This window comes from Odontesthes bonariensis, chromosome 10 (genome assembly GCF_027942865.1).
Source record: "Odontesthes bonariensis isolate fOdoBon6 chromosome 10, fOdoBon6.hap1, whole genome shotgun sequence".
NCBI lineage: Eukaryota > Metazoa > Chordata > Actinopteri > Atheriniformes > Atherinopsidae > Odontesthes > Odontesthes bonariensis.
Genome location: NC_134515.1, coordinates 23,769,769 through 23,786,198, shown reverse-complemented (window position 1 = coordinate 23,786,198; position 16,430 = coordinate 23,769,769). Strand labels below are relative to the sequence as shown.

Sequence of the window (16,430 nt, the reverse complement as noted above, 5' to 3'; positions counted from 1 at the left end):
AAAATGCTTTTGATACTTTCCAATCAGGCTTTAGCCCCCACCACAGCACTGAGACAGCTCTGATCAAGGTGACAAACGATATGCGCCTGAACACAGACACAGGCAAAGTCTCAGTCTTAGTTCTCCTGGACCTGAGTGCTGCCTTTGACACAGTTGACCATGCAATTTTATTACAGAGGTTAGAAGACTGGGTGGGAATCTCTGGTAGTGCTTTAAACTGGTTCAAGTCCTATCTTGAGGACAGGAAATATTTTGTTGAAATTGGTAACTGTGTCTCAGACCAAATGGCTATGACCTGTGGGGTTCCTCAGGGGTCAATCCTGGGACCCTTATTTTTCAATCTGTACATACTTTCTTTGGGCCAGCTAATACGCAGCTATAATGTGTCCTACCACAACTATGCAGATGACACTCAGATCTACATGTCACTGACGGCAGGAGAACACGGGCCTGTAGATACTTTGTGTCACTGCATCGAACAGATCAGTGTGTGGATGCAAAATAATTTTCTCCAGCTAAACTCAGACAAAACTGAAATCATTGTCTGGGGCCCACAGAAACAAAGAGAAAGTGTTATCAGTCACCTTGAGACTCTCTCTCTAAAACCTAATAATCAAGTTAGAAATCTAGGGGTAATATTGGACTCAGACCTGAACTTTAACAGCCATATTAAATCAATAACATCAGCAGCTTTTTACCATCTAAAAAACATTGCCAGAATCAAAGGAATAGTGTCTAAACCAGACTTAGAAAGACTTATCCATGCATTTGTCTCCAGCAGGTTAGACTACTGTAACGGCCTGCTCACTGGGCTCTAAACGGGCTGTAAGACCGCTGCAGTACATCCAGAACGCTGCTGCTCGAGTCCTGACCAGAACCAGGAAATACGACCATATTAGTTCAGTGCTCAGGTCTCTGAGCTGGCTTCCTGTCGCTCAGAGAATAGACTTTAAAACAGTTCTGCTTGTGTACAAGTCTCTTCATGGTCTAGCGACAAAGTACATCCCTGACATGTTAAAGCCATATGAACCAACTCGGGCTCTGAGAACCTCAGGGAGGGGTCTCCTGCTGGTGCCCAGAGTCAGGACTAAACAAGGTGCGGCTGCATTTTATGCTTCTAAAATCTGGAACAGTCTTCCAGAAGATGTGAGACAGGCTTTAACTCTGACAATGTTTAATTCCAGGTTGAAAACAGTTCTATTTAGCTGTGCATATGACACCTGAAAGTATTTTATCTGCACTCTTTGCTTTGAATTTAATTAATTAACTAATTAATTATTTTTTGTTTTTTGGAATGATTTTATTTGCCTTCTTGTGATTTTTTTTAGCTGTAAAGCACTTTGAATTGCCTTTTGTACGAATTGTGCTCTACAAATAAACTTGCCTTGCCTTGCCTTAACTGCCCTTAATCACATCAAATGTGACCAGAAGAACTGGTCTATCCACTAGATGTGAAATCCTTTTTCAAACTCTCTTCTGTTGTGGAACTGAGTAGCCAATCATTTTCCTCCGTTAAACAAACAGCTAGAAAAATATGTTTCTCACGCAACCAAGAGCTGCTATATTCCAAAGGTCTGACATCCGTGTGTGCGACTGACGCTGCGCCATTTGGAATACATCTTGACATTACTAGAGGTAATTAAAGTTGGGAAAACAGAGATTTGAGAGTATGTCTGTCATTTGTATGTATGAATCAAAGCTCAGTACATTTCACATGTTTATTTACAAGAAGATTAAATGTCTCATTCTAGCTCTTCTTTTGTCAGATATGAAGATCGCTGCATTCAACGCACAGAGGTTTGGACTTACAAAAGTCTCAGATCCAGATGTCTTGTCCATCCTGGTTAAGGCAAAACACCAGTAAAATTAATAATTACTCTGGTTTGGTTTCCTGGAATGCATCGGTTTTGTCACTGATGGGGTTATTGGGGAGCTGCCAGGTGTGGTGTCAAATATGATAATGAAAGTTATACCTGTTTTGTAACTGCAATTATGGCTGTTTTGAGTTTATCGTGACAAACTCTGAGGGGAGGCTGGGCAAAACAAACAAACCCCAAAGCCTGATTACTGAGGTTTTTCGCAGATTGTGTCTCGATACGACATCATAGTCATTCTGGAGGTTGTGGATGTGAGTGGGGCTTCTATTAAACTGCTCCTGGAAGAACTTAATAGGTAATTTTTAATTTTATATAATCCACTGTTGCTGCCTTTGACAATACAATACAATGACAACACGCTGGCTTTGACCGTCCTGTGTGTCTCAGGGTGAACACATCCAATCACTATGCACTGCAGCTCAGTACCCGCCTAGGAAGGACCAGATACAAAGAACAATTTATGTTTCTCTACAGGTAAATCATACATCATTCCACCAGACTCCAAGAGCTGGAATATAACCACCAAAAAGCTGCTTAAAAACACACCTTTTTCCTACTGATAGGGATAATATGGTCGACCTGATTGACTGCTATCAATATGAAGACAACCAGGCGAATGACATGGATGCGTTTGTAAGAGAACCCTACATTCTCTTCTTCACACCTCGCAACACAGGTCAGTCTCTGCACTTGTCTCAGGCTTGAAGACAGGTTGTGCACCAATGTTTGTTGATGGTTGCTGGGCTTTCTGGTATTTCTGAGTCATGTCTATACAGTATGTATGCACACAGTATTGTTTATGCCTCTAAGTGGATGAGTGTGATGTATAATGACATGCGGTTAAAAGGAGTGGGCAGCAGGTGTGTCAAGCAAACTCAGTCAACAATTTGTATGTTCATCCAGACATGTTTAAGCTATGTCACAGTGGGGGAGTATCGTTAAGCATGTGGAGTGAGCAGAGTTGTTTTTGACGCAGTGCTGAAGGATCTAGTGCTGATCCCAGTCCACACAACACCGCATAATTCGGAGAGAGAGCTGGATGAGCTGTACGAGGTCTTTCTGGCGGTCAAAGACAAGTGGAAAACTGCTGTGAGGAGTAATTTCTTGGTTTTATAATTATAACCACTCACACTTCTATTATATACAGTTACATAACAGGAATAGCTGTTATTACTGCAGCCTACATGACCTGCAAATAATCACTGAAATACTCAAGTTGTGAATAGTCACTCTCAATGTGTTTCTCTATATAGTCATATTTCAGTGAATGGATATTGTAGTAAGTTGTGATAGCAACTACAGAGGGTTGCAAGTTCAAATCCCGCCATTACCTCTCCCTACACCTCTATCCATGGCTGAAGTGCCCTTGAGCAAGGCACCTAACCCCACATTGCTCCAGGGGCTGTAACCAATACCCTGTATCTAAATAGCTGTAAGTCGCTTTGGATAAAAAGCGTCAGCTAAGTGTAATGTAATGTAATGTAATGTAATAGCACTGGCTGTTTTTCCATATCATTTTAGAATGTGATGATCCTGGGGGACTTCAGAGCAGATGGTGCATTTGTCACCCCTGAGGAAATGGAGGGGATCCGTATTCACAGCGATGAGAATTTCCACTGGCTGATTGCTGATGATGTGGACACCACTGCAAGAACAACCAATGATCACGCATACGACAGGCAAAGACATGTGACATTATTTTCAGGAAGGGAATGTTCATATTGTCGGATGAAATCATGAGCTTGTAATGCTTTTCTCCTGCAGGATTGTAGTGTATGGAGATGACATGATGGCGGCCATTGTGCCAAACTCAGCCAAACCATTTAATTTCCACAAAGAGTTTGCCATGACAGAAGAAATGGTAAGTTAGCTTTCTTTACCACAGTGAAAGAGACATTTTTCCTGGCTAGAACATTCTTCATTCAGTCCACACACCCTCCTACAGGCTCTGAGAGTGAGTGATCACTACCCTGTTGAGGTAGAGTTAATCGGCGCTTCTCCTTTCTGGATGACAAGGACCAACCAAAGATGTGGAAATGTTGAGTCCCGGCTAGTGTCAGTTAACAGAGCTGTTACTGGTAAGGAGCAAAACTGAAATTTACTCTGTCTAGTCACTGGGAGATATGGAATGTAGTTCTTGACGAATTGACTTTGTATGTACTGTTTGTTTCTATAAGAATTCCAGTGTAGTGTTGCCTCTGGGAAAGGCAATGCAAAGGGAAGTGGGAGTGTCTACATACGAATATAATTAGTTATGTAAATTTTGAATGAAATGCTCTTGTTTTCAAGATTTTGTGAATAACAAAGGCTCGCATTATAGGGTGTAAAGGTTTGGTTTTGTGACATCGCTCAAACTATGCTCAGTGCATTGAAAAGATATTCATCTATTGGTGCACCTCTCCTGTTTTGTCACATTGCAGCCTTCAATTTAAATAGGAAGAATTCATGTGATGGACTTACATAAAAAGTCCGAATTGGTGAAGTGAAATTAAAATAAATTTTTGAAGCATTCCTCAAAATAAACCTGAAAAGTACACGCATAAGCACTTACCCCCTTTTCCTTGAAGCCCTTAAGTAAAATTGGATGCTGCCATATTATATCACACTTAGTGAAGTCCGCTTGTGTGTGAGAGTCTGTCTCCATTGACTACTCTAAGATGTCCCCACAGTGGCTAAAATTAGCTACTGGGTGTCTCTAAACACACTTAAAGGGGAACTCCGGGGCATTTAAAGCGCATTTCCATTGCTAGAGGTTGTCAAATACTGATAGTAGGACACAGAGAGGTGCAAATCTGCGCTCCCTGTGTGGAGATTGCGCTGTTCGCACAGCGTGTCATGCGAGGCTAATACGTGGTGGCTAAGGGGCAAGAGCTAAACCTTCCACGTAAAACAACAACTTGCACACTGCAGAAATGTCACACCACTTTATAAACCATCCGACAATAAAGTCACAAGCCTTACCATCAAAACCATATGCATGGTTCTCACATTATTGGCATGGGGACGTTACAAAACAACTTTATAAACAGCATGTAACTCACCGGCTGGTTGTAGGCTCGCGCATGTGAAAGCCCAAAAGAGTCGATGGAGAATAATCCCATATACAAAACAATTATATTCTCTAGAAAAACTGCGTTCAAGTATTTAAAACATTACAACAATACATGCCCAGTAATATTGTTTTAATGTTTTAAATACTTGAACACAGTTTTTCTAGAGAAGATAATTGTTTTGTATATGGGATTATCGTCCATCGACTCTTTTGGGCTTTCACATGCGCGAGCGTACAACCAGCCGGTGAGTTACATGCTGTTTATAAAGTTGTTTTGTAACGTCCCCATGCCAGTAATGTGAGAACCATGCATATGGTTTTGATGGTAAGGCTTGTGACTTTATTGTCGGATGGTTTATAAAGTGGTGTGACGTTTCTGCAGTGTGCAAGTTGTTGTTTTACGTGGAAGGGTTAGCGCTTGCCCCTTAGCCACCACGTATTAGCCTCGCATGACATGCTGTGCGAACAGCGCGATCTCCACACAGGGAGCGCAGATTTGCACCTCTCTGTGTCCTACTATCAGTATTTGACAACCTCTAGCAATGGAAATGCGCTTCAAATGCCCTGGAGTTCCCCTTTAAGTTGAATCATAGTGAAACTAAAGTTAGGTTTTTTTTTCCCCAAATCAGGTTCCTATGACGTTCTCCAGACTCGGGGCTTAAAAACTCATAATACATTGATAAACTTGATAAACATGTTCAGTCGAGGAACACTGCAAAAGTATGCTCTCTAGTGTCTTTCCAGCAGACAGAAATGCTCATTCATACTTTTGTGTCTTCACACGTGACTAATCACAAGTTCCACGCTTCCAATTAAAGTTCAGGATATAGTTCATGATCCTCCTCCTCGTGTATGAGAGCTTGTAGAATCTGGCCTCAATATATAAGTGAACTTGAACACCCTATATGCTTACAGACATCTCAGGTCTTGAAATCAAGGCCTTCTAATTGTTCCTTGTTCTTGACTAAGACAGGGACTGAGCATTTGCTGACAGCGGAACCGTCTTTCTCTGGGAGTTAGAACAAAAGATTTTTTAGGGTCACAGCTGAGCACTCATCTCTTTTCAAGGTGTTTTTGTATTTGGCGCACGTAGTTGAGGATAATGCTGTGGGCTGTTTTACATTGCTCTGTCATCTTTTTTTACTTTATGCATAGTTTATGCAGTTTATTTTTTATGTAAATCTCTTGCATTAAAATACTCCTTATATGTTTTGAAAGGTGCTATATAAAATAACAATAACAACAACAAAAAAAAGCAGCCTCACCTAATTTATTAAATTCCTAAATGCATGGTGTTGTGTGCTTTTCTATTTCCAGAGAGTTTGTCAGAGGATGTGCTAAATCTGCAGAGGGAAACCCTATTGCTGAAGCGAGAAAAACTTCAGCTTCAGATCAGCTTATTGAAACACCAGTTTGCACCACTGCAGTAAAAGGAAGATATTTTTCAGATCTTGATGAAACTGAATTTACATTGTAAAATAGTTCTTTTTTTTTTGCAAAATAATAGGGAAGGCAATTTTTTTTTTGTATATAATTATCTTCCATGTAATCTATGAATAAAGAAACACCTGATATACATCAACATGTATTTGACTGTGGATGCTCTGTGTGAAAGAGGTTTGTTTAGCTCCAGTAGGCAGAAACTGGGACATTTCAAGTCGTCGTTTGGTCCGACGGTGGAATGAAACAGCGAAAGAGACAGAACTTTGTATTCAATAACTTAGGGAAACTGCATGTCAAGAACAGCGTTGAGCCTTATTGTTTATTGGCTATTGTTGCAGTGAAATGCTTTTCCAGATGCGGAGAATGTTCGAAAATAACATAACGCCTGCTGATGCATTCGTGTTAACTATTTGAGCAGGGAAATTCGAGTTTTAAAGTCACTTCCGGCTTCTTACTAAGTCAAATTACATGCCTTCTGCTTAGACTGTCAGTGAAATAACCTTGCTGTAAAAGCAATTTTATTTGTTTGTATTCATGTTATATCAAAGTAGATATGGCTAAAATAATCCTGCGGGTCCGGGAGAATCGTATAGCCTTTATTAGCTGCTATTCCGTACATGATGTAAGTGAACGCTCTCTAGTCACATGACTGCTGAAGCCTTCGACCAAAACACAGAGAGGACCCACTGGTTGTCAACAACTGTCGAAGGAGGTGTGTGAGCTTGCCAACTTTCTCAGCGTCCTAAGAGCAACCTGTGAAGCTACACCAAACCGTCACTCACCTGTCCGGTAGACAGGCCGTCTCAATGTATTACAGAGGACCGAAAACACCGAGGAGACCATGGATGTGCACGAGTTGTTTAGTAGTTGCAGAAAGGGCGACATTTGTAGAGTCAGGTAACCAGAGGCTGTGGTGACATTATTTTGGTTAGGCTAAAAGCCCCGTTCTTAAAGCATGTACACTACGTGGATATATAGTTATCCACAAAAAGGAAAAAAGTATAGCCTTTATTCTGCCTCCTGTCTTGCTGTTTGGCGCAAAGCTAACTGTTTTGCATATAAACGGGAGTGGAAGGTGTGTTGCTAACATTAGCTGTGACAACCCAGCTTGTAACTTTAGCAAACATTTTGTAGGTCAGCTCCTCAGTTTCCAGATGCAACCAAGCTGTCAGGGTCAAATGGCCAAAGGATGGTACGTTCATACTTTCTGTGCTTTGGGAGAGTCCTGCTAATGACTAAATAGCGTTACAGTCCAATTCTGTAGAGAACACACTTTAAATGTTATGTTTCACACGAACCAAAATACCAGTACTTCAATTACTGTAACCAAGGTGACATGAATAAAATCATCAGTCAGTTTTCCCATGATGACTCAAGAACCCAGGGTTGCATGATTAAAAAGAGGGGCTTAAATTGTTGCATGAAGAAGATGTGTTTATAACGTTCAGTTGTCCCATTTTTCTGTTTTGCACTACACCCAGGGATGATCCTATCGTCATGTACCAATTTTAATCTGCTGAAGTTTTGTGAACTTTGTGACTTTGGGTCGCTCATTTGATAACAGGCTGTGATCATGTTGATACCAGCCAATCACTGTATCCACTCTTTTTATTTTCTCTCCAAGATACCTTGTTGAACAAAGAGACACAGACCTCAATGTGAGAGATCAGTGGGACAGCACCCCTTTGTAAGTACAGTGAAAGTAATCCTCTGTCTAACACCATCATTATGATGAACGCTTGATATGAAGACACTTTGTCCATTAGGTATTACGCCTGTCTCTGTGGTCATGAGGAGCTTGTCCAGTACCTCCTGGCTAGTGGTAAGGCCGAGCAATGTGCTCATCATAAGGGTAAAAAACGAAGCAGAGTTAAATATTTTGTTGAATCATGCTTTTTTTTTTTTAAAAGCACCTTGACTTTCAGGTGCCAAGTGTGAAGCCAACACATTTGATGGGGAGAGGTGTGTCTACGGCTCCCTGAATGACTCCATTCGACGCCTGCTCAAAGAGTACAAGTGTGTCAGTGTCCGTCCCATGCAACGGAATGATTTTAACTACCTCCTGCACATGTGAGTGTGCCCCATCCGGTCCAGGCGTTGACCTAAGAGTAAAAGGAGAGGACCAAACAGGAAACAGTCGACCGCATTTACAGTTTGCAAGAAACGTATCTGTATGTTGCCTTTAGGATACTGGAGCAGGGTCAGCACAGCGATGTCAAGTTCCTGGTTCACGGACAAACATTTCAGGCCCACCGATGTATTCTCAGCGCACGCTCGGAGTACTTCACCGAAATGTTTGAGAGCAAATGGAAAGGAAAGAACCTCATCACCCTCAAGCATCCTTTGGTAAGTAAAGTCCCTTTCTGACGGATTCATTCTGTACTCCCTGCCTTGTGACTGTCATGTCCGTTAGAATAAGTAGAGTTTATGCCGATACAAATAAAAGCTGTTTTGATTTCAGATTAATCCTGCAGCCTTTGGAGCCATCCTGCAATATTTCTATACAGGTGAGGGGCAAGATTTGAATTAGTATTCTGAAATTAGTAGTGAATTAGTAGTCTGAAAACGACAAAAGCGGTCTGTTCAGCTACTCCATTGGAGATGCTCAGTGGCCAGCATGTCTTACCGTTTGAATTTATTCCTGCAAAAGATAAGACGACCCCAAATATGTACGCCTACTAAAAAGGAGTCGATAAGAAATATACAGCTTGAGATCACGTATTGTCTAATCCGTTAGGAGGAGACACCTTCTTTTTCAAATCCGTATTTTGTTTTAATCACCATTTAGATTTAGAGAAGCATAACCTTCTGGTAAATCCAGTGCTCTGACATGCAGGTTGAAAGGCAGTGGCCCAAACGGGCATCTCAATTTAACGTTTTTTTTTGTGAAATTTGACCTGGCAGTATTTGCGTTCTCTTGCTAACAAATGGTACCGAATGCATGCCCCATTGAAGAACCAGCAGCCGCAGTCGGTTGAACTCACTGGATTTAAAGTACTTTGTCAGTTTGCTTCTGCTTGTGCTGCTATGGAGCAACATTTTTATGAATGAGACCCAGTTTTGTCAGGGGCATTTTCATCACCATCTGGAATAGAATAGAGACAAAATAAGTGTGTGTCACAAAATAAACTAGCTCAAAGACTTGAGAAAAACTAACACAACATTAAAGAGATTATTTGAGACATAAAATAGATCAAATTCCTACCATTACTGATGCACAGATAAGAGTAGCAGTGCTGTTTTAAAGGCAGTAAAAGAAAGAAGGCTGCTACAAGCAGACTGAAGAAATTATATTTTGACATGTAGGAAGAAAACAAAAACCACATGCTAATCTTCGATTTTGGTGACGAGCACTGAAAGCAAGCGTGGATTTCTTTGTCCACGACAAATCTGCACAGGACACCACTTAATGGGGACTCCTGCTTTTCACAGCGCGTTTGAAACAAAGCGTAACTGTACTCATGGAAAGATATTTAACCACGACTTCTACCACAAAGGATGTGAATGTTGGACTTTTCCCTAACTCGTGCAAGTCTACTCTTTGCGTGGTTTTGTGGGTGAAAATGCAAATGAAATGGAAAAGGTGGGAGAAAACACTTAGTTTGTTTTTACTTGATATTACAGGACGGATGGATATTGACATAAGTCTTTTGGAGGACAGCAGAAGACTCGCCAAGCAGTGCAAAATGGCAGATCTCATCGAAGAGCTGGAGAATAAATGTAAACAGGTGTATGAGTTTGGTAAGACGGAACTCTCGGTTTACATTTACAGCTGATTGCACACAGTAATAAAACACTTTATTCAAATAGTTTCAAAATACCAAAATGCTTTTTAAAACGTTGGGCCTTTTTTCTGGATTGTCTTTGATCTGCACGAGTGATGAGTAGTGAGTTATGTTTCCTTTCTCTGTCTTATTGAAGTGTCCAACAAGCCGGGAATCTGTGTGAAAGTTCTCAGCCTGGAGCCTCAGAGCTGTCAGCTACAGGATGAGATGGCTCAGTTAGCAGACTGTGCGTTACCCACCGAACTAAGAGTAAGGACTTGATGGCAGCGCCCTCAACAATTTCAGCACACTGTGCCTGCTTCTGTGCTTAACATCTGTCGATTCCTTTCAGGTTGGATTTGGCGAACTTCCCTTCAACAGAGTCGACCGTTTCCCTACTTATCCCGACATCTGTTTCAGAGTAGAGGGTTATGATTTCTTATGTCATAAGGTACAGACTGGAAGCTCTAACAGCACTCCTCAGACCCCTGTCCTGATCCTGACACTCGTGTGAATGTGAAACCTTTATCGTGTGTGTGTGTCTCCAGGCGTTTTTCTGCGGACGCAGTGATTATTTTAAAGCGTTACTGGAGGACCACTTCAGTGAGGGAGAGCAGCTGCAGTCCCAGCCCAGCACCCCAGTGATTACTTTACACAACATCTCCCATGAAATCTTCATCCACGTCATGTACTACATCTACACCGATGACACAGAGGTTTGTGCACAGTTTTTCTGTCAGAGGTGGATTTGTATATCGGGGATGCACACATTATTATTGTTATACACGCTTATTATGCTTATTACTTTTTATTCTGGGAGAAAATGGGGAAAAAACTTGCTTTTCGAGACGATGAGTCATAAAAAGGTTGTCAGCCAAGGAAAAAGCCATCGTGGACCAGTTTGTGGCTGATAAACTGGTTTTGTTGGGAAAGTTTTCCTGTTACCTCTGATGAAAAATTAGATAGAGACTTTTTTTGTTTTATTTTCTCTGCACCTCAGCGGTCACGGTGAAAAAAGACCCCGAACAATGGAGAGACTGAGGTGCTGTTTACACATACCCGGGTATTTTGATAAACGCATATTTTCTAACCTTCGTTTGCAAAAAAAACTAGGTGCACACAGCCCCGTTTTAAAAAAAAAACACGTCTACATTGATCCGCATAAATACGCTATCAGGAGCTGTTAAATTACGCCAAGCCTGACGGTGGCAGTGTTAGAACAATGAGAATTCCACACAAGCCAATCAGAAGCCTAATAGAGAACCGCTGACAGGAAGAACTTCCGGATCCTTTTCAAGAAGAAAATATGGCGCCAGGCTCATGTTTGTGGACTGACAGCGAGACTGAGCTACAGAAGCTCCGCAATTGCTGCCCTCCGCCCGCGCCCTAATGCGCCTTTGTTGTTCAATACATTGTATGACTGTAATTTTCAAAATCACACAAGCGAGTATAGCTCTCAACAACAGAAATGCTGCTAGTACCTCCATGCTTGCCAGATAAACAATGAATGGCGTTTTCACGCTAGCATCCTGCCAACATGGCGGATAGGGGCGGGGCTCTGTACTATGACGACAACTCCGCATTCCATTCTGAAAACTTCGTTTTCGTCTCTTTCAACCAGTTTACACACAAACGCTAAACAGAGTTTTTAAAAAATCTCCACTTTTGCCGGAGTTTTTTTTTTAGCTTCGTTTTCGGAGGAAAAAACTCCGTTTGTGTATAAACGAAAGGCACAAACTAAGGGAAAGGTCTTCGTTTATCAAAATACCCGGGTATGTGTAAACAGCACCTTAAACATTTATACCTGAGGAACCTCCCCCAGGAGGCAAGATAAAGGGGCTTTTGGCCTTTTGTTTGACCATCACCCTCCCCCTGGGGTGGGGTTTCACACTTGGGGCAGGATGTTTATATCTTGGTGATAATTAAGAGGCAAATGGTTGAAACAACTGATGTGTTGGTTAGTAGTGGAGGTTTCTCAAGCAGTTCTAACAAAGACATTGAAATGACCAGTTTCTTACTGCAAGGCATGAGCCTTTTTTATAGAAAAACAGCATGTGTAGGTACAAAGGTGTTAGTACTTGCACTTTAACTATTGAACTTTTAATGTTTCTATACCAGCTTTAGCCAGAGCCGTCCAGTTACCGTCAGCTAATGAGAACATAACACCTTCTGCTTGTTGTTTTGGATTTCCAGCTGGCAATTTTAATAATTTGGTTCATTTCTCTGCACCAGACAGATGAATTTAGAAATCACCTGGTGGCATATTTTAGCAGCCACGGGGGTTCGACACATCATTCACCAAGTAGATAACTAAACAGAGCTCAGAGATCATTTAAACTTCAAACGCAGCTTCAAATGAAGGCTAATGTGCTCCGTTTTCAGTAGTTGCATAATTATAATACAACAAATGCATGAACTAAGTTTATGATTGCGGCTTCTAATTAGCTGACTGACATGTTTACATCCTCAACCCTGCAGCGCATCGAATGTTTAGATGAATTCTGTGTGTTTCTATGATCATTGACGATCTAAAAAAAACAAAAACTCTTAAAACTTAATGCCTTTACAGAAGAAGCAAAATTTCAGCCAAGACTTGGTTGCTGTTTGACGGGTTCCTCTTTATGTCCAGCTGACGATGGAGAACGTGTTTGATGTGCTGTGTGTGGCTGACATGTATCTGCTGCCGGGGCTGAGGCGACTCTGTGGGAAGACGCTTGCCAAGACTATTTGTGAGGACAACGTCCTGCACATGTGGAAGACGGCCAAGCTCTTCCGTCTCTCTCGGCTGGAGGATCAGTGCACGGAGTTCATGGCCAAGATAATCGAGCGGGTGGGTTTCCGTGTCTCTGTGTTGACGCTAGCCTGAGCTTCATGATGGGTGAATGACCTGAAATATCCCAGCTGATGGTTCTTTACTGCTTTCTTGCCAATTAGATGTGGTGTTTAACTCAACCCTCATGTTTTCATTGACTATAAAGCTGGAGTTGGCACGTGATAAGCTTTGATTTACTCATAAAAACGGGGGGGGGGGGGGGGGGGGGGGGGGGCAGCTGTAGAGTACCTGTTACCTATGTTTCTTTAACTCTATTCAAACAGTCGTGTTTCATGTGAATGTACATTTTACCCAAATTGCTCAACAGCTGCCTTTTTATAACTATTCAGCTTCTGTAGAAGCAGTGAAATATGTAGGATGAATTCTAAAGGGAGGGTTTATTTTCTTTGAAGCAGGTTTTTATGAGGCAGTTCCTTAGTAGTGTATTATCTGCAGTAGATTGCCGTTGGCACACGCCTAGTTTGAAAGGAGTGCTGGCATGAAACCCTCACTGCTGTCAACAGGCCCAGCAGCAAACCACGCTTTACATATGTGCAAAAATAAATCATCATCCTAAAGAGAAGGAAAAAAAATGAATATCAGCTTTAAGAAAGCAAACCTAGATACAAACTTGAACATTTTCCTTTAATAAAAATCTCAGTGGTACTCGACTAGCCTTTTATCTTTTATCTGACTTTTATCACAATGCAAAGTCTCATTAAAGGTAATGGGATATTTTAGTCGCTGCTAAATGAACTCCATTTTCAATAACTCAACAACTGTGAGCAGAAGCTGATGTTCAGGATATTCTGGTCAGGCTTGCTTAGCGTCCCCCCCCCTTAGGGTAAATTCACACCCGTGTACCTGTTACACCTGTCTGTCACAGCTGGTGGAACAGGCTGAATTTGCCGAGATCGTGAAGGAGGATGCTGCATCGCTGGAGGAGAGACACGAGACGGACTCCGTCCCTCTGGTGGACGACATCCGCTACCACATCGCCAGCAACGTGCAGACGTTCAGCGCGATCGAGGAGGCCAATCAGAAGCTGGAGGCTCTGGAGGAGCTGCTCTCCAGCATTAATATTGACTGTTGAGACGTCAGGCTTTCATTGGAGCTGCTGTGGAGATTAAGGTGGACGTCTGTTGAGAGATGACGCAACAACAGGCAAAACGTGATAACATATGCACATGTATGTTTGTAATGTTCATTTTATTTACAGTGTATGGCACACAGTACACTATATACGCAGGTAGCTGGTTCTGATGTTACGGGGCTATAGTCAGAGACAGCTGGCAGCTGTTTAAAGCTTCTGAACTAGACCTACCAAATGTGAGAAAGGTGTTTGGTGAAACTGTTGTTCAGTTCTACAAGATGGATAGAGAGGAGATCATATATTGCATATTTAAAACACAATATTTGCATCACACATGCAAAAATTTATTTTAGACATTAGTTGTAGCTGCTAGAAGTAACACTGGCCGATACATCTGCTCTTTTGTTCATATGTGTATCATGTGGAACATAATGAAATTTTATTGTTATGTTTTGAAAAAAAAAGAAAAAAAGGTGACACTCACTTGAGAACTCTGTGTAAAGAGGTTTATGTTTGTATGATTGTCTGCTCCTCAAACTCCAGTTTTGATGTTACATGAAATATAGTCATTGGATTTTGCAGCTCTTGTTCACCTCATTGTAGGATTGATAGTCCTCCATTTTAGATAATTACTCTCTAACAATATGCACCTTGTTTAAACCTAAAATCATAAATCTTCACAGCAAACCTCTTTGCCACACGTGTGGAGTGGAACATAGAGTTATTACCAGTGTTTTCCCCCTCTTGTCGCCCGCTGTTATGAAAATGAATGAATGGTCGCCGCTAATTTGAACAATTAAACATGCTATCGCAAGCATAAATAGTGTTTAATTCCGTGAATTTCATTCTGAGTCTGTTTTGGTTTCCTCAAACTGAATAGCTTTGACCAATTCTGACTTTAAATTCTGACTTTATTTTTTATTTTTTTATTTTTTCAAAACCACCAGAGATGACAACATCAGAGGCATCAACCCTTTTCTCCAGACAAAATGTCTGGACAGCATTTTGTTGGGTGGATCTTAAATCTGAATTCTCATCTAATGCTAATGTGATCTGGTCAAAATTTTCCGCCTTTTGTGACGTTCTCATTTGCTTGAACTGAAGAGAAACCCTTTAAAGATGCCATATTACAGTCCTTTCAGGCATAGAAGTCTCACAACGCCTCTTTCAATCTTCAGCTCAGATGGTACAGATTGTTAATTTGAGCGCACCTCTTTACTTCTGGTTTGTAAAGAGGTGACATCACAGCCTTATGGATGTCCTGACACGTTGTTGTAAGGCAGCTTTTTATAACATGGACTGTGTGCACATGTAGCGTGGTGCAGAGTGAAGACTGCCTCCACTACACATTTAATTTGTTGTAATGATTTTTGTTCTGCAAAGAGCAAAAGTAGGTAAACTTATTTATTCCCGTTCGCCACACACAGCTTCTTTCGCATTCACAGGTGTGTTCTCGTTCTCTAATAACATCAGCACCAACATCAAAACAAATAATTATGTATTTTACATCACTATTCAAAAACCAGTTTCATCAAGTACATTCAATATCAACTTATTTCTGAAATACACAGTCAGTCAATCACGTCTCCCAAACATTGTCATATTAACCAAATTAATCATGTATCTATTTCTTAAACCATGAACTAAACATGAGCAGCGCGAGCTTTTAAGATCAACTTCTATTCCTCTCCAGCTTAACAGGCGCTCGAGGTTGCTAGGCAACCAACACTAACCACTGGCTAGCCATTCTCAATACGTTACGTTCGCTGAACAAGTAACGTTCATAACCAAAATCACAAAGTCCAACTGGGATTATAAAGTACCACATAACATTGTCATATTAACCAAATTAATTGTATATCTATTTTAAGTTATTTATTTCTAAAATCATAAACTACACATGAGCAGCGCAGATCGACTGCTATTCTCCAGCTTAACGGGCGCTCGAGGTTGCTAGGCAACCAACACTAACCACTGGCCAGCCTTCCTCAGTACATTACGTTCGCTGAACAAGTAACGTTTATAACCAAAATCACATTAAGTCCAACCGGGATTATAAAATACCACATAACATATTCACACATCAATTACACCCTTCTAACCCTCCCTTCTTACCTGCAAAGAGCAAAAGTAGGTAAACTTATTTATTCCCGTTCGCCACACACAGCTTCTTTCGCATTCACAGGTGTGTTCTCGTTCGCGGAACGTATTCCCGCGAGACTTCCCTTTGTCCCTGAACACACAGTGTAGCGAACGAGCCCTCTGCTGGTAAGGGTTAGACACTGCATCCCGATTGCTTGATGACCATATTTTACACTAAATAATAACAACAATAAACTAATCTCCTATCTTATCACAAAACACCCAGACTATTTTCACCACCCTGAAC

At 41.3% G+C, this 16,430-nt stretch overlaps 2 protein-coding genes across 5 annotated transcripts; both read left to right on the top strand.

The window, feature by feature from the left end:
* The first annotated feature begins 1,531 nt into the window (after positions 1-1,531).
* LOC142389724 (deoxyribonuclease-1-like) lies at positions 1,532-6,520 on the top strand. The gene is made up of 10 exons (XM_075474728.1): positions 1,532-1,635; positions 1,767-1,849; positions 2,084-2,172; positions 2,265-2,351; positions 2,441-2,553; positions 2,854-2,966; positions 3,399-3,556; positions 3,642-3,738; positions 3,823-3,955; positions 6,247-6,520. Exons 2-10 carry the CDS (start codon positions 1,769-1,771, stop codon positions 6,357-6,359), a joined length of 984 nt encoding a protein of 327 aa, XP_075330843.1. The 5' UTR covers positions 1,532-1,635; positions 1,767-1,768; the 3' UTR covers positions 6,360-6,520.
* Positions 6,521-7,019: 499 nt separating this feature from the next.
* Positions 7,020-14,524, top strand: abtb1 (ankyrin repeat and BTB (POZ) domain containing 1). Of its 4 annotated transcripts, none has more exons than XM_075474725.1 (12): positions 7,020-7,084; positions 7,997-8,059; positions 8,139-8,194; positions 8,283-8,442; positions 8,559-8,718; positions 8,834-8,879; positions 9,997-10,113; positions 10,294-10,406; positions 10,489-10,587; positions 10,685-10,852; positions 12,766-12,966; positions 13,835-14,524. In XM_075474725.1, the coding sequence occupies exons 4-12, from the start codon at positions 8,408-8,410 to the stop codon at positions 14,039-14,041; spliced, it is 1,146 nt and encodes a 381-aa protein (XP_075330840.1). In that variant the 5' UTR covers positions 7,020-7,084; positions 7,997-8,059; positions 8,139-8,194; positions 8,283-8,407; the 3' UTR covers positions 14,042-14,524. The 4 variants fall into 4 exon arrangements, with proteins under 4 accessions (XP_075330840.1, XP_075330839.1, XP_075330842.1 ...); XM_075474724.1 differs by having other exon boundaries at positions 7,020-7,269; positions 8,298-8,442; XM_075474727.1 differs by having other exon boundaries at positions 7,057-7,084; positions 8,298-8,442.
* Positions 14,525-16,430: the final 1,906 nt, after the last annotated feature.